At 44.6% G+C, this 22,839-nt stretch overlaps 1 protein-coding gene across 1 annotated transcript in view; it reads left to right on the top strand.

Moving 5' to 3' along the window:
* The window catches only part of GDPD1 (glycerophosphodiester phosphodiesterase domain containing 1), a 111,595-nt gene that overhangs the window by 38,564 nt on the left and 50,192 nt on the right, over positions 1-22,839 (top strand). Inside the window, exon 2 of the mRNA XM_056558587.1 lies at positions 13,704-13,746. Within this exon, the coding sequence (XP_056414562.1) occupies positions 13,704-13,746 (43 nt within the window). The remainder of the gene's footprint in view (positions 1-13,703; positions 13,747-22,839) is intronic.

The raw sequence follows: 22,839 nt of genomic DNA, 5'->3' as shown, positions 1-22,839 counted from the left end.
CATGTTGCATACTTTGTGTTCCCTTTACATCCAAATTATTGATGATGTCACTAAAGCACCCCCTGCCTGATGTAGCCGGGTGCTAAATAATTAAGTGTTCAGTGGTGTCAGTCTTGTTTCTACACTGATATTAAATCTTCTGTTACACTACATGCACCATACTGTATGTAGAGAATGAGTTCCATGCAAAATATTTATTAATTCTTATTACCAAATGCTAATACATGTCAATTTTGTTCAGACTTTTTAATAAATAATATATTTGTATCAATCAAATTCTGATATCAGAACCTGACAAATATGCAGAACTAGATGGGGCTCATCTGGTCTTGCAGTAGAGGTCTCCTTTACCTTTCCTAAATGACTTTTTGACCTTTGTGATATGTAGTTCGCTGTTTTGTATATGGTCACAGAACATATTTTTTACTCCAAATATTGTGAAAGTTTACAGTAGGGGGTAAATTATTCCATATATATATATATATATATATATATATATATATATATATATATATCTGCATCTAATACAACTACTCCAAACTACTGTATATATACTGTAAGTTTTGCTGTACAGAGTGAAAGCTGAAGGAACCTTTGCCCTTGGTTATAGGGATCAGTGATTCCAGCAGGCCCTATAAAGTACAACCTTGCTTTATAACAATCTTACCCACTGATTTAGGTAGGCCCGGGCGCCAATCTGTTGTGTATGGGGGCCTCCTAATGACAGACATTAGAGGAGAGGGGGACTGAGCATTTTTGGATTGGATTTCCACATGCCCAATCATTTTCTTAAAGGGGCATACATCAATGTTAGTGGGTCTGGCAGGATACTGTGTTCATCTCCCTATTGAAACAAACATGTACACCTGACCGAGCATGCATTAGACAGAATAGTAAAATAGCTGTTGGCTGATTAGCTGTACTAACCAGTAGAAAAAGTGAATTTACATAACATAAAGTACAAAAAAGTAACATAAACATGAACTTAAAAATAATACAAGGGTTCAGAGAGAGAGAGAGAGGGTCTTCCCCTCGAGGGCTTAACATCAAACATATAGTCCTTGAAAACCCCCTTAAAGCGTACCTGTCACATCTCCCCCCCCCCAAAAAAAAACTGTCATATGTTGCTCAGTATCTCATCCTGATCATGTACATGTAATCTTTATGTGTCTATGACCTATATTTCTCTTAGAATTAACTTTATTTACTTGGAGTGATTTCAAAGTGAAAGTAATTTTCATTTACAGCAGGGGGGGGGGGGGGGGGCGGGTCCTCACTGTAATGACCACTCCCCTCCCTCACTGCTCTAGGAGCGGTAACCCTTTCCTTTCTGGTTTTATGCTATACACACACACACACACACACACTGTGTACCTACAGCTTTTGCAAAACTACAGCTCCCAGCATGCCCACACATCCTATGAGTTGTAGTTTTGCAACAGCTGGAGGCATATGATTGGTAAGACTGATTTTCAGCAGTGTTTCTGCAGGCTGTGTTCCTCCACTTGTTGCAAAACCACAACTCCCAGCATGCCCGCACATCATTTGGCTGTTGTAGTTTTGCAACAGCTGGAAGCATATGATTGTAGTCCCCCTGTAACAAACACATTCACTTAATAAATTCATAGATATATACACATACATATATATAGCCACACACATATATATATACATGCAGGGACACTTACTTTTTAAACAAAGAAATCCTCCATTCAGTCATCTGCCTCTTGCTCAGTCACGGCAGCAGTGTGCTTCTTCCCCTCCCCTCCCCCCCCTTCTCTTACACAGCAGACAGTGAGGGAGCCTGTGCTTCTGCCCCTCCCCCCTTCTCTCCACAGGAGCACACAAGCAGCAGCTTTAGACCTGCAGACCTGTCAATCATGAAGTGGGTCCATGACTTAGGTCATGACAAGTGGACACAGTAGGACTAGTATGTATCCCAGGAGGCAGGGGGGGCAGTTGTTTGACTGGCTTTTTCAGTATGAAATACTAAAAAATTTTTTTAATGAAAGCAATTGCAAAACCTATTGGTTTTCCATCTAGTCAGACAGAAATCCAACTGACCCCACTGAAATCAATAAGGTCTTCGGGATTCGTCGGTGTTAGTCTTGCAGCTGACTTTTTGGCTCACTTTACACTTCAAACCCTAAAAAAAAAAAAGATACCAGTCGCCAAGTAAAAAGCATAGAAGGTGGAAAAGGGCATAAAGACTATAAACACAGAAAGCAAGGTGGTAGTGACAGGTTATTATTGAAGTAATCAGTTTACACTTTGTGAATGGAACTTAAAGGGGTACTCTGCCCCTAGACATCTTATCCCCTATCCAAAGGATAGGGGATAAGATGTCTGATCGCTGGGGTCTGCCGCTGGGGACCCCCACGATCTCCGTGCTGGACCCTGTGTTTGTGTAAAGCGTCAGGTTCAGCACCACAGGCACTGAGCGGGGCGCAGTCGTGACATCACGGTCACGCCCCTCAATGCAAGTCTGTGGGAAGGGGCATGACGGCACGTGCCTCCATGAGCCTCCACCCCACATCGCCAGTCATCCAGCACAGAGCAAAGTTCGCTTCGTGCTCCGGATGTCTGGGGTGCTGCAGCCAAGATCGCGGGGATCCCCAGCGGAGGGACCCCTGCAATCAGACATCTTATCCCCTATCCTTTGGATAGAGGATAAGATGTCTAGGGGCAAAGTACCCCTTTGAGACTGAGGCCATGAATGGAGCTCATACTGAAGTAAAGTGTGAATATAAAGAAAGTACAACATCTCATCATGTGGATTTTCCTGTGGAGAGTTCCAAATTCTTCTTAAGAGTTATACAGTGACCCCCTGACCTACGATGGCCCCCACATACAATAATTTCAACATATGATTGCCTCTCAGAGGCCATCGCATGTTGAAGGCAGCATCAACATACGATGCTTTTGTATGTCGGGGCCATCGCATTAACGGCTATCTGGCAGCGCAGACGGATAGCATTTTAAGGTGCCCCTTATGCTCCGGTGATGATCACTCACCTGTCCCCGGCGCTCCGGATTGTCCTCTTCAGGATCCCCTGCATCGCCGTCGCTCTCCTTCGTCATTATCACGTCACCGTGCACGCCGTCCCGTCATCCAATAGGAGCGGCGTGCGCAGCGACGTGATGACAGCGATCAAGAGCAACGATCCCCGGCAGCAGTGACGGTTCATAGCTGCGGGGACACCCCGGGGACACAGCAACAGCGATGGAGGGCGACATCCAGGGCAGCTGTAACGGTCCGGAGCGGCGGTGACGGGTGTATAACGTCCTATACTTTACATTGTGCGAATCCCTCAGCATACGATGGTTTCAACTAACGATGGTTCATTTGGGATGAATTACCATCGTATGTTAAGGGACCAATGTATGTCCTTTCCGATCCCTCACTTCCTGTGAATTGTGAGCATTTGTTTGTGTATGCTTTCAGAACAAGGTATAAACTACCCATCAATACACAAGTAATAGAGCCCCGTGGGTCTAAGTAATTTGCCTGAGAGATGCGTTTTATTCTCCGGCTAATTGTGGTGACTACTGAAGAATTTCCAGGCCATTGAATGCGTTGTCATCATTTTGAGTAGATAGTGGGGAATGAGAAACACCTTTTTATATGTTTCTTCACTTTTCTTCGTTAACATAGTACAATTTTTGATCAGACACATGCTAAAGTAGGAGGTTACCATCCTCAAGATAGACTCTGTGTGTGAGGAGTGTAAGAAATAATAGATACTGAGAGAAATATTTGAATATTGATAGTAGATTGTATTTATTAATAAAATGTATATAAATAAATTTGTGCTGTATGTGTGGTGTCTGCAGGGCCCATGCAGATCCCCCACAAAACACTAAAAAAGGTTTTGTATAAGGATCTTCACGACGGCGCATAGCGCCATAGGACTTTACTTCGTTGACAGGCATTTTTATCTCAGGGTACAATAAGTACCCAGGAATTTCTTTCCCGCAGGCATCAGAAGTGAACATTAATACAATTATATTGATAGTCTTCCCAGAAGACAAATGTTTCAAATGTGGGCAAAATAAGATGTGTCCAATATATTTTATATAAATGTGCAGTTTGCAGTATTGTCTGCCATAACATATATACATACCGCTACCAAACATCTTATGTTTTTCTATTGCATTAGATGCATATAGCTCCACAGCATATGAGCTAACAAGCCAGCGGCATAAACATTTGTACTCTTTTATTTTATTCTATTAAAGGGGTACTCCCATGGAAAGCAATTATTTTTTTTTAAATCAACTGGTGCCAGAAAGTTAAACAGATTTGTAAATTACTTCTATTAAAAAATCTAAATCCTTCCAGTACTTATTAGGGGCTGTATACTAAAGAGAAATTCAAAAAAGTAATGCATTTCCTCTTATGTCATGACCACGGTGCTCTCTGCTGTCCCTTTTAGGAACTGTCCGGCGCAGGAGAAAATCCCCATAGCAAACATATGCTGCTCTGGACAGTTCCTGAAATGGACAGCAGAGGTCAGCAGAGAGCACTGTGGTCATGACATAAGAGGAAATGCATTTCTTTTTTGAATTTCTCTTTAGTATACAGCCCCTAGAAAGTACTGGAAGGATTAACCTCTTCAGGACACAGGGCGTATGGATACGCCCTGCATTCCGAGTCCTTAAGGACCGAGGGTGTATCCATACGCCCGTGAGAAATCCGGTCCCCACCGCTAGCCGGTTGGGGACCGGAGCCGGATGTCTGCTGAAATTATTCAGCAGGCATCCCGGCACATCGCATGTCGGCGATCGGAGAAAATCGCATGTCAATTCAGACATGCGATTTTCTCCAATTCCGGGCTGATCAGGTCTCTGGTGACCCGATCACCCAGAAAATAGGGATGATCGGAGTTGTCAGCAACAGCCCCGATCAGCCTAAGGGATAGGAGTGAGGTTGCAGAGCTGCGATCTCCTCCTATCCCCTGCCATTAGTCAGAACGGAGTTCTGACCAATGGCAGCGCAGGACAGGGGGCCGTACCTGCAGGAGAAGATGCCTGGGGACCCGGGATCTTCGCTGGAGCCTGCAGGATACTTGATCAGGTAGGGAATCGACGGTGGGGGGGGGGGGGGGGGGGGGGTATTGAAAGTGAAAGTAAAGTGATCTTTACTTTGGCAACCACTAGGAAGGCCAAACTGCAACTCCCAGTATGCCCAGACAGCCAAAGGCTGTCTGGGCATGCTGGGAGTTGTAGTTTTGCATCATCTGGAGGGTCACAGTTTGGAGACCACTGTTACAGTGGTGCCCAAACGGTAGCCCTCCAGATGTTGCCAAACTACAACTCTCAGCATGCCTCGACTGCCCAGGCATGCTGGGAGTTGTAGTTCTGTAACATCTGTCCCTTCAGATTTAGCAATTTTCATGACATTTTTGAAAGTTGCTGCTCTACTTTGAAGCCCCCTAGTTTTTTCAAAAAGCAAAAGTATGTCCATTTTATGATGCCAATATAAAGTGGACATATTGTATTTGTGAAATTTTTTTTTATTTATTGTGAATATCCATTTTCCTTACAAGTAGAGAGCTTCAAAGTTAGAAAATGCAAAATGTTCAAAATTTTCATGAAATTTTGGGATTTTTCACCAAAAAAGGATGCAAGTAACGCCGAAAATTTACCACCAAAATAAAGTAGAATATATCAGGAAAAAACAATCTCAGAATCAGAATATTCGGTAAAAGCATTTTCGCGTTATTAATTCGTAAAGTGATGGTGGTCAGAATTGCGAAAAAGGGCTCAGTCCTTAAGGGGTTAAGATTTTTTAATAGAAGTGATTTACAAATCTGTTTAACTTTCTGGCACCAGTTGATTTTAAAAAAAAAAGTTTTTTGTGGGGGATCTGCATGGGCCCTGCAGACACCACACATATAGCACAAATTTATTTATATACATTTTATTAATAAATACAATCTAGTATCAATATTCAAATATTTCTCTCAGCATCTATTATTTCTTACACTCCTCACACCCAGAATCTATCTTGAGAACGGTAACCTCCTTCTTTATCTCTTTTATTGAGATTGTATCGGGTACACAACCATTAACCTGTACTCCTAGAATCTGTATTCATATCTGTTGAGCTACCTATTCCCCTTATTTACAAGACACATGCTAGGTTTCACATTTTACTGATAAGAACATACAGAATAACTACAGTAAGTGATAAAGATTACCGTATATACCCAAGTATAAGCCGAGTTTTTCAGAATGATTTTTCGTACTGAAAACGTCCCCCTCGGCTTATACTCGAGTGAAAAAAAATCGCAGGCATACTTGTGGGGATGGCAAGTTGGATGGGCCAGGCCTTCCATTGCACCCAACTACGCTGCAGGGACCATCCAAATTCCAGTGGGGAGGGTGAGCCAGTCCGGGCCATCCATCTTGACCGGGAGGCCCTCTTCACCGCTCCGGGCCAGCCGCGGACTAGTGACGCTGCATTGACGCAGCCGCACTGGAAAGTCCGTGTGCAGCAGACGTCCGTGACGTCAGGGGTGTCCCTGCGCACCGACATCCCTCCGCAGCGTCATCAATGCAGCGTCACTAGTACAGGGCAGGCCCGGAGCGGAGAAGAGGGCCTCCCGGTCAAGATGGACAGTCCGGACCGGCTCAATTCTCCCCTTGGAATTCGGACGGTCCCCGCAGCTTAGATGGGCGACGATGGATGGCTGCTAGGGAAGGACCAACAGAGCTACAACTGGGGAAGTGAGTAGAGAACAAGAGAGGGGGGTATGTGTGATGACGAAGGTCTAGATGATGATAGGGGGGATGAGGGGGGTCTGGATGATGACAGGGGGGGATAGTGGGGGTCTGGATGATAACGGGGTCGCGATGATGACAGAAGGGGTCGGGATGGTGACGGGGGTGGGGGGGGGGGGGATGATGTATTTTCCACCCTAGGCTTATACTTGAGTCAATAAGTTTTTCCTGGGTTCTTGGGGTGAAATTAGAGGCCTCTGCTTATATTCGGGTCGGCTTATACTCAAGTATATACGGTACCAAGAAGACTGTGTGAAGTCAGCTCTGAAGATTTGCATTGTCATACCCAGTGTGTACAGAAAAAATCTCCCCAGGAAGCAATGACACATACAGTATACAACAGTAAAAAGCGTGTGTATTAGCGGTGAAGTTTTCCTGTTATATTGCAATGCAGGAGGTGTTAAGTGTTCTTATTAATTTAAAAAAAACGTATGACATGTCAGAGGTTTTGATCAACGGGGGTCCGGTTGCTGAGACCTTACCCATTGCTAAAATAAAGGGTCAGAAGAGCACTGTGTTCCATTATTTTCTTCTCAGAACTGCTTATGAAAGAGGAGCAAGCGATCTTCAGATAGATACAATAAAAGTCAGATACTTTTTTCAAATCTTTAGACTTGTTGCTTTGCTATTATGAGCAGAACTGAAAAGAAAAATGATGGGACCCACCATTCAGCCAAGCGCGTTTATTTTAGCAAAAATGGAGTTCTGGAAAAATTGTCTTCAGTATAGAAACCCCTGAGAGTGGCTTTTTTTTCTTTCATAAAAGTATAGTATTGCCTCTTGAGCTATATATACAGTGGTCCCTCAACATACGATGGTAATCCGTTCCAAATGGACTGTTGAAACCATCGTATGTTGAGGGATCCGTGCAATGTAAAGTATAGGACAGTGGTCTCCAACCTGCGGACCTTAGATGTTGCAAAACTACAACTCCCAGCATGCCCGGACACCCAACGGCTGTCCGGGCATGCTGGGAGTTGTAGTTTTGCAACATCTGGAGGTCCGCAGGTTGAAGACCACTGGTATTGGAGGTTATACTCACGTGTCCCCGCCGCTCCAGACCGTCACCGCTGCCCTGGATGTCGCCCTCCATCGCTGTCGCTGCATCCCTGTGGTGTCCCTGACGCTCCAGGAAGGTCTCTGCTGTCTGGTAACGTCGCTCTCCGTCGCCGCCATCACGTCACTACGCTCCTATTGGATGAAGGGATGGCGTGCGCAGCGACGTGATGACGACGGAGGAGAGCGCCGGTGATGCAGGGGATCCCGAAGAGGACGCACCGGAGCCCCGAGGACAGGTAAGTAATCGTCAGTGGACCACACGGGGCACCGTAAACGGCTATCCGGTGGCAGCTGAAGCAGTCTGTGCTGCCTGATAGCCGTTTATGCGATGGCCCCGACATACAAAAGCATTGTATGTTGAAATGATTGTATGTCGGGGCCATCATAGGTCGGGGGGGTCACTGTACAGTCCTGACCATACTAAAGCATACAGATTAGAAGAAATCGTCAATGTCAATCGTCGATCAGACATGTCAAAAGTTTACATACCCGGTTCACTGTCTTGCCGGCCGCCAAATACGCCTGTCTACAAAAGAGTCTATGATGAATGAGTCTGGTTTGAGTGACAGCTGGGGTTTGAGGCATGCGCTGCAGTGCACCCACCTGGCTGTAACTCAACTTGTCAAATGTTTTTACAAACAATGTAAAATGACCCTTTAATATCACCCAAACCCGCAAAGGTGGGTAGGACCAGACAGCCATCTAATGTGCATTGTGGCCTACTGACTGTTCTCCGACAGCAGATGATGGGAGAGAGAATTGTGCATGTTGGATCTCAAGCGCTTTGTGGTTGTGGGTTTAGCCCCCCATCTACTCAAGAATGTTGTGGACTGCGGTATGAGTCTGCTATATTCTTTCTCTACTTTTGTTAGCCAAAAAGCACTATCCCGTGCCCTCTTAAATAATGCTAGGATGGCTCCGTCCTTATATAGAGGGCAGCATAACAGGTGCAAACATTTCCACTTACCTGACCACAGTTGAGCAAACCAATGTACTTCATTAAAAAAAGTCCGGTTATCAACAGTGCTAGGCTTCAGTAATGAAATATAAATTCTTTTCATCAGGTCCCATTGATTCGACTTAATAATTCAGCCCTGATCTCCTTGAGCTAGACATTTTTGCCTGCATTCTTTCTTCTTTGGTAGCGGCTTACACTCATTAAACAAAGGCTCTCATTGTGTATGCATTAGTAATGTTATTGAGGGTGGCATAGGAAGGAATTTTCAGCCACTGTATTGATACTAATACGCTTATGTAGAATACTTATTATGTTAAATGGTGTTACAGGCCACTTCAGTATATTATTACAAAAGACATGTTGTTAGGAGTTATCTGCGCTTCTAGTTCACTGTCTAGCCTGCTGAGATAGGAGTTTCGCTTACAAGGCACTTTCGTAGTAATTGTTCCTCAGAGCCGCTCTTGTTTTGTGTGTAAATGTCACGTTTAACACATCAATATGACTCTGCGAATCCTTAGATGAATCACATGTTTGCTGAATTGTGTAATTCATATAGGACAATGTTTAAGTACAAAGGTAAGGTTGTTTAAGGGATAATAAAGATAGGGTTCATAAAGAGATGTAATTCAGTGTTCCCATATAGTTATCGCACCAGATAGTTTATCAGTGGTTCATTTGGTGCTGTGGAAACAATTGTTTGTCTGGTCAATGGGTGCAACACACGAGATGGATTCGATTAAAGGGGTTGTCCTGCAAAAGAAACAACCTGTGTATGGTCTCAAAAAGTATAATAGAGCAACTTACTAATATAATGTTATAAGCTATACTGCATAGATTTCTCCATATCAGCTGAACTGTCTGGCCTGTACCTGTGATATCTGTCACTCTTTCTGAAAGCAGAGCTCTTGTCCCTGCTCCCCCCTCCCCTCTTGTTTGCTTAAGACCATTGATGTGAAGAGGGGGCTCAATCTACTGCTCATTGAATTTTAAAGGACATATGAAGCAAAAGACAACTTATCCCCTGTCCACAGAATAGGGGATGAGTGTCTGATCGCGGGGGTCTGACCACTGGGACCCCCCCTCGATCTTCTGCACGGGGCCACGACTCTGCCGTGGCTCTCCCGTGCAGGAGGCATGCCGGCCGCAGCGTGACGTCTCGGCCGACTTGCCTCCTCCATGTATCTCTATGGGAGAGGCTGGGAGGCAGCATTCGTGCATCCCCGCCTCTCCCATAGAACTGTATGGGGAGGGGTGTACCGTCGACCTCAGAGAGGTCGACGCTACGCGCATTAGCCGCTCACATAGAGCGACAATGCGGGGGCCCAGTTTGGGAGATCGCGGGGTGTCCCAGCGATCAAACACTTATCCTGTGGATACGGGATAAGTTGTCTTTTGCTGCAGATGTCCTTTAGGTCAGCAGGGAGCATTTCTCAGATAAGACAGCAGTTAGCCTGTTCTGACTGAAACTTCTGTGACTAAGAAAGGCTTCCTTCTGCCTTAAAATCTAATGAGCAGTAATATGAGCTCCCCTCTGAAAATTACTGATCTCTCCTGAGCAGACAGGAGGGAAGGTGGAGGGAGCAAAGATGGGATCTCTGAATGTGATGTGATGTCACAGCTACAAGGGAGAGAGCAGAGATGATATGGAGAGATCTGTCATCTGTGCACTATGACTAATACCATTTTGTTTGTAAGCTGTTTGACACCACAAACATGGGTTTTCCATATACTGGACAACCCCTTTAAGGTCCTTCAACAGTTTTCTCTGCCACAGATGCCCACATTCAGTGCTTGTCATAAATGCTACCATACAGTGTTTGCCATATGATGCCCTTTACATTTTCTGCCCAGTAGCACTCATGGTCATGGGCAAACCGGTGGCTTGATCAAAAGCTGCATTTGAAAATCAGGCCACAAAATCACTGTAAAAATGGTTAACCTGGAAAGTATGGCTGTGCATGTATGACCAGCATGATGACCAGCATATATGACCAGCATATATGACCAGCATATATGACCAGGCCTGCTAAAGCAATAACATCGGTGGCCAGCAAGAGTGGAATCACAGTGATGGAGAAGTGGATTTTTTTTTTAAGTGTTTCGATCACACAAAATAAAACAGGGTATGCTCACTAACTTACTGAAAATGCGGGAACTGGGGGCAGGATTACAACATTTTAGCTTCCAATTAAGGCAACTCTTTCAGTTGTCAACTTGCTGGTATTAAAGGGGTAATCTGGAGAAAAATTAATGTTTTCAAATCAACAGGAGCCATTCTATTTAAAAATCATAAGCCTTCCAGTACTTATCAGCTGCTGTATACAAGGGCTGTGGAATCGGTAGATAAATGTTCCGACTCCGCAGTTTTTTGTACTTCCGACTCCCCGACTCCTCTGTATTAATATGTGAATGTATTTTATACATTCCTTGAAGGAAAGAAAGGCAACATACATATCATTACCACAGGACAACTGGCTGGGAAGCCAACAGTCTACTGTATTGAACTGTTTAAAGGGGCTTCCATGTTCTGAGCCGCCCCTCGTGACGTCACGCCCGCCCCCTCGCGACGTCACGCCCGCTCCCTCGACGAAAGTCTATGGGAAGGGGGCGCGACGTCATGAGGGGCGGCCCTGAACACAGAAGCCCTGCACACGTCGTTCGGAACGATAACTTCCGGACACTGGAAAGGGGAGCTCCGACAGCAAGGTAACGGAGTACCCTGAAGTGTCTCTAGTCCTGTAAAAAACATATTTCCTTAATCCCTTATCAGTGAGAGGCTAGGTCACCCATGGATTCCCTGTAACAGCAGGACACAACACTATGGAAAGTATAAGTATTGCCGCTCCTAATTGTGCGTTGTGTGCCATATGGTGAAGCACATGAAAAGCATGCTTCTTCACAGTCACTTAATGTGTTCGTTTTGCGGTTACATGAGGCACTGCATGCATTGATCTTTATTCTTATAGTAGAGAATTCATTAATTATAACTTTTTGTGAATTGGGGTATTTAAACTTGCTTTTTTTTTTTATTCCAATCTAAATTTAGTAGGAGCCGGAGTTTGTGCATTGTTTGCCGACTCCAGGTACCCAAAATTTCATCCGACTCCACAGCCCTGCTGTACACTACAGATGAAGTTGTGTAGTTCTTTCCAGTGTGACCACAGTGCTTTCTGCTGAAACCTCTTCCCATATCAGGAAATGTTCATAGCAGAAACAAACACCCATAGCAAACATCTCCTGTTCTGGACAGTTCCTGACACGGACATAGGTGGCAGTAGAAAACACTGGGGGAGATTTATCAAAACCTGTCCAGAGGAAAAGTTGCTGAGTTGCCCATAGCAACCAATCAGATCGCTTCTTTCAATTTGAAAAGGCCTGTGAAAAATGAAAGAAGTGATCTGAATGGATGCTATGGGCAACTCAGCAACTTTTCCTGTTGACAGGTAAGACTACATGACATGTTGATTTGCATTTTTTTTCTCCAGAGTACACTTTAAGGGTAAGTTCACACATACGCAGATTTGATGCGCAGGATTTGATGCACAGGATTTTCTGCTGCAGATTTCAATGTAAACTAAATGACTGAGCACAGCTTCTAATCTGCATATACAAATCCTGCGCATCAAATCTGCGCAGGATCCTGTATGTGTGAACGTACTCTAAGTGTCTATTCACACGTACAGGATCCTGCACAGATTTGATGCGCAGGATTTGTATCTGCAGATTAGAAGCCGTGCTCAGTCATTTAGTTTACATTGAAATCTGCAGCAGAAAATCCTGCGCATCAAATCCTGTGCATCAAATCTGCGCAGGATCCGGTACGTGTGGACGTACCCTAAAGGTATTTTCTGCTCTATATGCAGTATATGCTGATACACATACTCATAATGACAGTTAAAAATTAATTAATTAAAAATTTTGTTAACTATTTATTTCATCTTAAAGGGGTACTGCACTGGAAAAAATTTTTTCATCAACTGGTGCCAGAAAGTTAAACAGATTTGTAAAAATCTTAAAGGGGTACTCCGGTGCTTAGACATCTTATCCCCTATCCAAAGGATAGGGGATAAGATTCCTGATCGCGGGAGTCCCGCCGCTGGGGACCCCCGTGATCTTGCACGCGGCACCCCGTTTATGATGAGTCCCCGGAGCGTGTTTGCTCTGGGACTGATTACCGGCGACTACAGGGTGGGCGGCGTGTGACGTCACGCCCCCTCTCCCGTGTGATGTCACGCTCCGCCCCTCAATGCAAGCCTACGGGAGGGGGTGTGATAGCTGTCACACACCGCCCGCCCTGTAGTTGCCGGTTATCAGTCCTGGAGCGAACACGCTCCAGGGACTGATTACAAACGGGGTGCCGCATGCAAGATCACGGGAGTCCCCAGCGGCGGTACTCCCGCGATCAGGCATCTTATCCCCTATCCTTTGGATAGGGGATAAGATGTCTAAGCACCGGAGTACCCCTTTAACCCTTCCAGTAATGAATGTTCCAGAGGAAGTTCTTTTCTTTTGCAATTTCCTTTCTGCCTGACCACAGTGCTCTCTTCTGACAACTGTGTCCATTTTAGGAACTGTCCACAGTAGGAGCAAATCCCCATAGCAAAACTCTCCTGCTCTGGACAGTTCCTGATCTGGACAGAGGTGTCAGCAGAGAGCACTTGTGGTCAGGTAGAAAGGAAATTCAAAAAGAAAAGAACTTCCTCTGTAGTATACAGCCACTGATAAGTACTGGAAGGATTGGGATTTTTTAATAGAAGTCATTAACAAATCTGTTTAACTTTCTGGCACCAGTTGATTTAAAAGAAAATGTTTTTCAATGGAGTACCCCTTTAAGAATCTCAAAAATGTGACAACCATTTGTAGTAATTATTGTCTATGTCTGTTGTCTTTTTTTTTTAAGGTGCTGGAGAAAATCTAGAAAATACAATGTCTGCTTTTAAACAGTGAGTATATCGTATCAGTGATACAAGTTTCCACTCTACAGATAAGAAAATAAATATATAGAGGAAAATAGGATAGTACGTCACTCCTCTAGGTGACTAAGATAATAGTGTCCTTGGAGAAAGTATTAATATATCTACCAAAAATTCATTTCTACCAATTAGACGCAAAGATGGAGTATAAAATATATCTTTTACTAAATATCAATTAAAATATACAAGGGTGTACATACGACCACAACTGGTACAAAACTACAAAAGTGCAAAGAAAATGCAAAAAAATATATCCTCAGCAATTACTTACAAGTCAAATATACACTTGTTAGATAACCCAAGATGGTGTCAGCTAGACAAGCTGACCAGGAGGGGATAAGGATACAGGTGAGTAACCTGACCACATATTTCCCTGCCTATTCTAGTCCTTACCCTCACTAACTGTCACGATTCCGGCTGGCAGGTAGTGGATCCTCTGTGTCAGCGAGGGATTGGCGGGGACCGTGCTAGTGGACCGGTTCTAAGAGGCTACTGGTTTTCACCAGAGCCCGCCGCAAAGCGGGATGGTCTTGCTGCGGCAGTAGCAACCAGGTCGTATCCACTAGCAACGGCTCTACCTCGCTGACTGCTGAGAAGGCGTGGGACAGAAGGACTAGGCAGAGGCAAGGTCAGACGTAGCAGAAGGTCGGGGGCAGGCGGCAAGGTTCGTAGTCAGGATGGGTAGCAGAAGTTCAGGACACAGGCTTTGGACACACTAAACGCTTTCACTGGCACAAGGCAACAAGATCCGGCAAGGGAGTGCAAGGGAGGAGACTAGATATATCCAGGGAACAGGTGGGAACCAATTAAGCTAATTGGGCCAGGCACCAATCATTGGTGCACTGGCCCTTCAAGTCTCAGAGAGCTGGCGCGCGCGCGCCCCAGAGAGCGGAGCCGCGCGCGCCAGCACATGACAGCAGGGGACCGGGACGGGTAAGTGACCTGGGATGCGATTCGCGAGCGGGCGCGTCCCGCTGTGCGAATCGCATCCCCAACGGCCATGACAGTGCGGCGCTCCCGGTCAGCGGGACCGACCGGAGCGCTGCAGGGAGAAAGACGCCGTGAGCGCTCCGGGGAGGAGCGGGGACCCGGAGCGCTAGGCGTAACAGTACCCCCCCCCTTAGGTCTCCCCTTCTCTTTGTCCAGTAACTGCCTCCCCTGGGATGAGGACACCGGGAAAGAATGGAGGGTTTCCTCAACGGCAGGCAGTACAGCAGGAGTGGGAATGGGGAGGGAGGGCAGAGGGCGAGACCTGGCACGGGGCAGTGTGACACCAGGACAGGGGCCATGGGGTGGCACAGAGGCTTGCCTGACGGGACTGGGAGGGGGGGAGAGGCACTTCCTGTGGCAGGCAGAGTCCCAGTTCCTGATCTCCCCGGTGGTCCAATCAATGGTGGGGGAATGAAGCCGGAGCCAAGGCAGACCGAGGAGAACCTCAGAGGTACAGTTGGGGAGAATGAAAAATTCAATCCTCTCAAGGTGGGGTCCAATAGACATGAGGAGGGGCTCAGTGCGGTAACGCACGGTGCAGTCCAATCTGGCTCCGTTGACCGCGGAAATGTAGAGCGGCTTGACGAGACGGGACACCGGGATGCTGAATTTATTAACAAAGGACTCCACAATAAAATTCCCGGAGGCACCAGAGTCCAAGCAGGCCACGGCTGAGAGGGAGGAGTTGGCTGTAGGAGAAATCCGCACGGGCACCGTGAGACGTGGAGAAGAAGACTTAGAACCAAGAGATGCCACACCCACGTGAGCTGGGTGTGTGCGTGCGTTTCCCAGGCGTGGAGGACGGATAGGGCAATCCGCCAAGAAATGCTCGGTACTGGCACAGTAAAGACAGAGATTTTCTTCCCTGCGGCGATTCCTCTCTTCCTGGGTCAGGCGAGACTTATCCACTTGCATGGCCTCCTCGGCGGGAGGCCCAGGCGTAGATTGCAACGGATACTGTGGGAGAGGTGCCCAGAGATCTAAGTCTTTTTCCTGGCGGAGCTCTTGGTGTCGCTCAGAAAAACGCATGTCAATGCGGGTAGCTAGATGGATGAGTTCTTGCAGATTGGCAGGAATCTCTCGTGCGGCCAGCACATCCTTGATGCGACTGGATAGGCCTTTTTTAAAGGTCGCGCAGAGAGCCTCGTTATTCCAGGATAGTTCTGAAGCAAGAGTACGGAATTGTACGGCATACTCGCCAACGGAAGAATTACCCTGGACCAGGTTCAACAGGGCAGTCTCGGCAGAAGAAGCTCGGGCTGGCTCCTCGAAGACACTCCGGAGTTCAGTGAAGAAGGCCTGGACTGTGGCTGTGGCAGGATCATTGCGGTCCCAGAGCGGTGTGGCCCAAGACAAGGCCTTTCCTGAGAGAAGGCTTACTACGAACGCCACCTTAGACCGTTCTGAAGGAAACAAGTCCGACATCATCTCCATATGCAGGGAACACTGAGACAAAAATCCACGGCAGAGTCTGGAGTCCCCATCAAATTTGTCCGGCAGGGACAAGCGGAGGCTAGGAGCGGCCACTCGCTGCGGAGGAGGTGCAGGAGCTGGCGGAGGAGATGGTTGCTGCTGTAGCAGAGGCAGAAGTTGCTGTAACGTGGCGGTCAACTGCGACAGCTGCTGTCCTTGTTGGGCAATCTGCTGCGATTGCTGAGCGACCACCGTGGTAAGGTCAGCGAGACTTGGCAGCGGCACCTCAGCGGGATCCATGGCCGGATCTACTGTCACGATTCCGGCTGGCAGGTAGTGGATCCTCTGTGTCAGCGAGGGATTGGCGGGGACCGTGCTAGTGGACCGGTTCTAAGAGGCTACTGGTTTTCACCAGAGCCCGCCGCAAAGCGGGATGGTCTTGCTGCGGCAGTAGCAACCAGGTCGTATCCACTAGCAACGGCTCTACCTCGCTGACTGCTGAGAAGGCGTGGGACAGAAGGACTAGGCAGAGGCAAGGTCAGACGTAGCAGAAGGTCGGGGGCAGGCGGCAAGGTTCGTAGTCAGGATGGGTAGCAGAAGTTCAGGACACAGGCTTTGGACACACTAAACGCTTTCACTGGCACAAGGCAACAAGATCCGGCAAGGGAGTGCAAGGGAGGAGACTAGATATATCCAGGGAACAGGTGGGAACCAATTAAGCTAATTGGGCCAGGCACCAATCATTGGTGCACTGGCCCTTCAAGTCTCAGAGAGCTGGCGCGCGCGCGCCCCAGAGAGCGGAGCCGCGCGCGCCAGCACATGACAGCAGGGGACCGGGACGGGTAAGTGACCTGGGATGCGATTCGCGAGCGGGCGCGTCCCGCTGTGCGAATCGCATCCCCAACGGCCATGACAGTGCGGCGCTCCCGGTCAGCGGGACCGACCGGAGCGCTGCAGGGAGAAAGACGCCGTGAGCGCTCCGGGGAGGAGCGGGGACCCGGAGCGCTAGGCGTAACACTAACCATAAGTGTGGATAGGGAGTAGGATAGAATAGCCACCATATAGATACATACAATTAGTGGCAGCAACATGTACTTAATTCTCATACTCCATAGTCCTACGTGTTTCTCTCATATATTTGAGATGGGTTCATCAGGGGTGAAGGAGAAAATAAACACATCACCAAGATGTTACTACAAAAACATATATGCTGAAGGCAAACATATAATTAAATGATAAATTCATAAAAACAAGTGTGATATGTAACACTGTCTGTCACAGTCAGAGGTCGTCAAAAAATCTATGTCAGAAATGTGCCTTATTGGGGTGTTTCACTAATAGTTACCAAAATACATTTAGATCCATAGATCCACAGGCCTACAATATTAAAGATAAATCAAATATAATCTGATGGGTGGCATTTCGCCATACGTCTTGCTATGAGATTAATACATTATTATAGAGACGTGTTTTAGTATCCACATAGATAATCTGACTGCAGGTGGTATGCAATACAGGCCTATAGATTTATATATGTGAACCCCCAAAAACCAAGATATGGTCAGAACTGGATAGTTAAGATAAGTACCATCAAGTCTTTTTGGACCAGCGGCATGATGCTAGGCTGGCAAATATTAAATACGGTATATGCTGCCAGGTTAAGATAACCTCATGACGACCCCAGATAAGATCATTCATCTATCTTATCTGGGGTCGTCATGAGGTTATCTTAACCTGGCAGCATATATTTAATATTTGCCAGCCTAGCATCATGCCGCTGGTCCAAAAAGACTTGATGGTACTTATCTTAACTATCCAGTTCTGACCATATCTTGGTTTTTGGGGGTTCACATATATAAATCTATAGGCCTGTATTGCATACCACCTGCAGTCAGATTATCTATGTGGATACTAAAACACGTCTCTATAATAATGTATTAATCTCATAGCAAGACGTCTGCTGAAATGCCACCCAGCAGATTATATTTGATTGATCTTTAATAGTGGAGGCCTGTGGATCTATGGATTTTGGTAACTATTAGTGAAACACCCCAATAAGGCGCATTTCTGACATAGATTTTTTGACAACCTCTGACTGTGACTGAATGTGTTTATAATTTAATTTATAATTTAATTATATGTTTGCCTTCAGCATATATGTTTTTGTAGTAACATTTTGGTTTATTTTCTCCTCCACCACTGATGAACCCATCTCAAATATATGAGAGAAACACGTAGGACTATGGAGCATGAGAATTAAGTACATGTTGCTGCCACTAATTGTATGTATCTATATGGTGGCGATTCTATCCTACTCCCTATCCACACTTATGGTTAGTGAGGGTAAGGACTAGAATAGGCAGGGAAATATGTGGTTAGGTTACTCACCTGCATCCTTATCCCCTCCTGGTCAGCTTGTCTAGCTGACACCATCTTGGGTTATCTAACATGTGTATATTTGACTTGTAAGTAATTGCTGAGGCTATATTTTTTTGCATTTTCTTTGCACTTTTGTAGTTTTGTACCAGTTGTGGTCGTATGTACACCCTTGTATATTTTAATTGATATTTAGTAAAAGCTATATTTTATACTCCATCTTAGTGTCTAATTGGTAGAAATGAATATTTGGTGCACTCTACAGATAAATCACATGGGCAGTTGTCCGCATGCAGCCAGAATATGGTATCCAGTCAATGCACCAGCCAAAATCTACAGAAGAGAAACTGCACCAAACCACTCAGATTTTAATGCAGATTGTTTGCGCATTTGCTACATATTTAAAAAAAAAAAATTTTTAAGTCAAAATATTTGAGACCTTTATTTCAGGATTTTGACTTCTCCATTGTCTTTAGTTTAGAAAATCCTCAATAAATCTTAATTTTTTCCACAACATAAATGTATGTGCTGCAGACATCAGAACCGCATCGCAGGTCAGTTTATTGGAAGATTTTTATGTGACTGAGATTTTCTTTTTTTAAATCTAATCTAGTTGCTAAAATCTATGAAATGTACATTGGGTACAACATAGTTTCACTGGGACAGCTCAGTATTGCAGCCTCTATCCCACAGCTGGGTGATGCTGAGCATTAAAGGTCTACCATGATATGGTTGAAACCAATAACACAATGGGGGAGATTTCTCAAAACCTGTGCAGAGGAAAAGTTGCCCAGTTGCCTATAGCAACCAATCAGATGTCTACTTTCATTTTTCAGAGGCATTTTCAAAAATGAAAGAAGAAATGTGATTGGTTGCTATGGGCAACTGGTCAGCTTTTTCTCTGCGCTCATCATTCACTTTTTCTGACCGTTTCTTCCAAACAGAGGTGTAAACAGCAGTGGGTAAAAGTTTAAAATGACAGGCAATCGCTGTCTCTCACGAACTTCTTTGGGCTTCATTTGCACCTCTGCATTACAACTTTGTTGGTTTTGCTAAGTCCCATACATGCAATGTAACAAACATTGAAAAGCTGCTTTAAAGGTGCGCCATTTGGTAGGCCCATCTCTGGCCACATTTACCGGGAAAAAGTCTGAGAAATTATTTTCAAAAGCTGTAATAGTAGCACTTTCTGGTTGTTGTGATGAAACAATAATAGCCATAAGTTAAAAACAAACAAACATCTAAATAGAATTTTTGTTGATTTTCAGTATGAATTTGTTCATACTTGTGTCATAGATTCTAGTTGTATAAAATTCAAGTAAACTCCTATGGATCTCAGTAGAATTGAACTCACCGTACCCAATGGTATTGAAGACCATGTGCCACACCTTTGGATTGCCAACTTTAGGATACAAGACATATAGATAACCAAGAAGCATGATCCAACACCAGGTGCTTAAAATCTTCACCTGTTTATTGAAAATATTGAATTAAAGTACCTGTCATCATACCATATTTTATAAAGATCATATTCCCTAACTACTCCTTACACCCCTCCTACCCTTAAAAAAAAAAATACTGAGCTTTAAAAAAAAACTGTGTATCATACCTGTCCCCTTGCTCACATTATGTGAGCTCCCGGCAAGAGAAAGTGGACATTCCCCAGCAGGGGCAATGTCACTGCAGCCTCCGGGAGGAGACCAAACCAACTGGTTGACTTGTGCAGGGAACAGAACAGAGCCACCTAGTGGCTGTTTTTTCATTAAATGCATTAAAAACATATAAAGGTTGAGAATTTTAACAGCAAGTAAATAGCAAAGTGTCTAATAATTACATAAGGAACAATATATTAAAGTGGTATTCCAGGCAAAAACTTTTTTATATATCTCAACTGGCTCCAGAAAGTTAAACACATTTGTAAATTACTTCTATTAAAAAAATCTTAATCCTTTCAGCACTTATGAGCTTCTGAAGTTAAGGTTGTTCTTTTCTGTCTAAGTGCTCTCTGATGACAGGTTTAGAACAGGTTTGCTATGGGAATTTGCTTCTAAACTGGGCGTTTCCCGAGACAGGTGTCATCAGAGAGGACTTAGACAGAAAAGAACAACCTTAACTTCAGCAGCTCATAAGTACTGAAAGGATTAAGATTTTTTAATAGAAGTAATTTACAAATCTGTTTAACTTTCTGGAGCCAGTTGATATATATATATATATATAAAAAAGTTTTTGCCTGGAATAACCCTTTAAAAGTTTAGATAGGTGACATCACTGTGGATATACGCCATACATGGTGGTTCCCAGTGGTGCATCACTTTTTGGATTCCATTGTCTTTCTCATAAGTATCTTACTGTTATTTTGTGCCCCTATGCCCTACAATCTGTTTACTGGGATATCACCCCCCCCCCCCCACCATATGCCCAACAGATTGGTCCGTCTCTCCAACTATATTCTACTAGCGGTACACATGCATGTCGCAAATAAGTGGAAACACCCTGATCTGTCCCTCGATAGGGTCATAGCTGGGGTTAATTCTATTGAACGTTATAAGGGAGGATGTGGTGGATAGATTCAATGCAGTGGGGGAGCCCTGGATGCCTTCTTCTCATTGCCCAGACCTACGTTATGTTCACATGTCAATAAACTTACATTTGTTTGACACTAAAATGACATCACTGTACAATGTATTATTATGTTGATGTGTAGTGTTGTATGGTGATGTCATTTTACTACATTACTAGACATCTTGTGTCTCCATAATTAGTTACTTTTGCCTTTCACAAAGTAGGAAACATCTCTGTGCTTGCTGTAATGGAAGCCGTATTGATTGTCACTTTTAATAAGTGACACAATAGAACAGCTCAATGTGTTAGATTTATTAGTGGTCTCTTAACGGTTAGAGGGGTCTTCTCTTTAACTTAACTCTATCCTCATCTATCTGTCTTATAATGAATTGTCTTTAGAAATAGGTCAGTGCCCCCTCCAAGTCCCACTTGATTTTGCAATTAAAAATGATACAATCCTAATGACTGTATACTGCTGAATCTCTAATATTCCCGTACTCCTGCCTCCTCTAATCTGTTTTGCAAAGCCAGCATTTTTTTCTCCACACTAATGGAACAGCAGGTTATGCTACAATAGTAGGTCAATACAAACACACAATATATATTTATTTGTTTATATATTTAATTATTTTTTTCATTATATTGTGGTGCCCAGGGGAAATCTTTAACATATCAGTCAGACATGTTTTTATTTGTTCAGTTTTAATAAAGCTGAGTTGGGAATTTTGTGCCTTGTAAGAACATTGTCATCGTCCCCTTTAACCCTTGGGGTTGGGTAAGACAATTATGGAGCCCTTGTTGATAATGTCTTGTAAAATGATAGTTAAAATATATATATATGGCACATACTAGAGGGGAAATTAAACTCTAGGGAGGGTACTCTGTGTATAGCCAGCAAGAGGCACATTTTAGGCTAAGAATAATATGTTTCCGATTCCTAGTTGTCCCCCCTTGTCTTTTTGATGATTAGCAGAGTGGCATGATATAAGGGCCTAAAGGGGTCCTAAAGCCGCCAATCTGTGGCGAGAGATGGCGGAGTGCTGGGGGCTTTCTGATTCCCAGTTCCACTGATTGTACATCTCTCCGTCATCAAGTTTATGTTAATAAGAGAGCGGAGAAAGCCTTAGGATAGATCCTATTACAGATTTTTTGTAAGAAAAATACTCCCTAGGTACCTAAGAACATGTATTTTCTTCTTCCTGAACAGAACTGCACAGAAAATCTTTTCGTCTACCTAACCTACTGCAAATAAACCAGGGCATTATTGTATATAAAGAGCATGTCCAAAATTTCCACTTGGGACTAAAAGCATCAATGCCTACCAATTGCAATTAGAGTCAAATGATGGAGGGTTTGGGTAATGTTATTTTATTCACGTCTGGAAGTATCCTGGATGCATGGCTGAGCTATCTAAAGGGAATGTGTCATAAGAAAATGACCTGTTTGAGTCAAGTTTTTACATAAAACATATTTTTTTAAGATATTTTCCTATCTATAAAAGAATCCTAAACTCTTGCAATTCTCATTCCCACCACTAGGCCTAAAACTCAGCTGAGACTTCCTAATCGTTTTGTGACAATAAGGAGGAGGCAGCTTGAACCTAATCTGTACAGTTGTACAGTTAAAAGGCGACATCAGTATATAGAAAGGACTATAGCTCAGCCTTCCCCTCCCTGTAGAATGCCCTTTGTACAAGTCATTGAGGTCACAGAGCATGCCCAT

The sequence above is a fragment of the Hyla sarda genome, chromosome 2, assembly GCF_029499605.1.
Source record: "Hyla sarda isolate aHylSar1 chromosome 2, aHylSar1.hap1, whole genome shotgun sequence".
Classification (NCBI taxonomy): domain Eukaryota; kingdom Metazoa; phylum Chordata; class Amphibia; order Anura; family Hylidae; genus Hyla; species Hyla sarda.
Note: the sequence above shows the minus strand (reverse complement) of the source record. Positions and strands in the feature narration are given on the sequence as shown.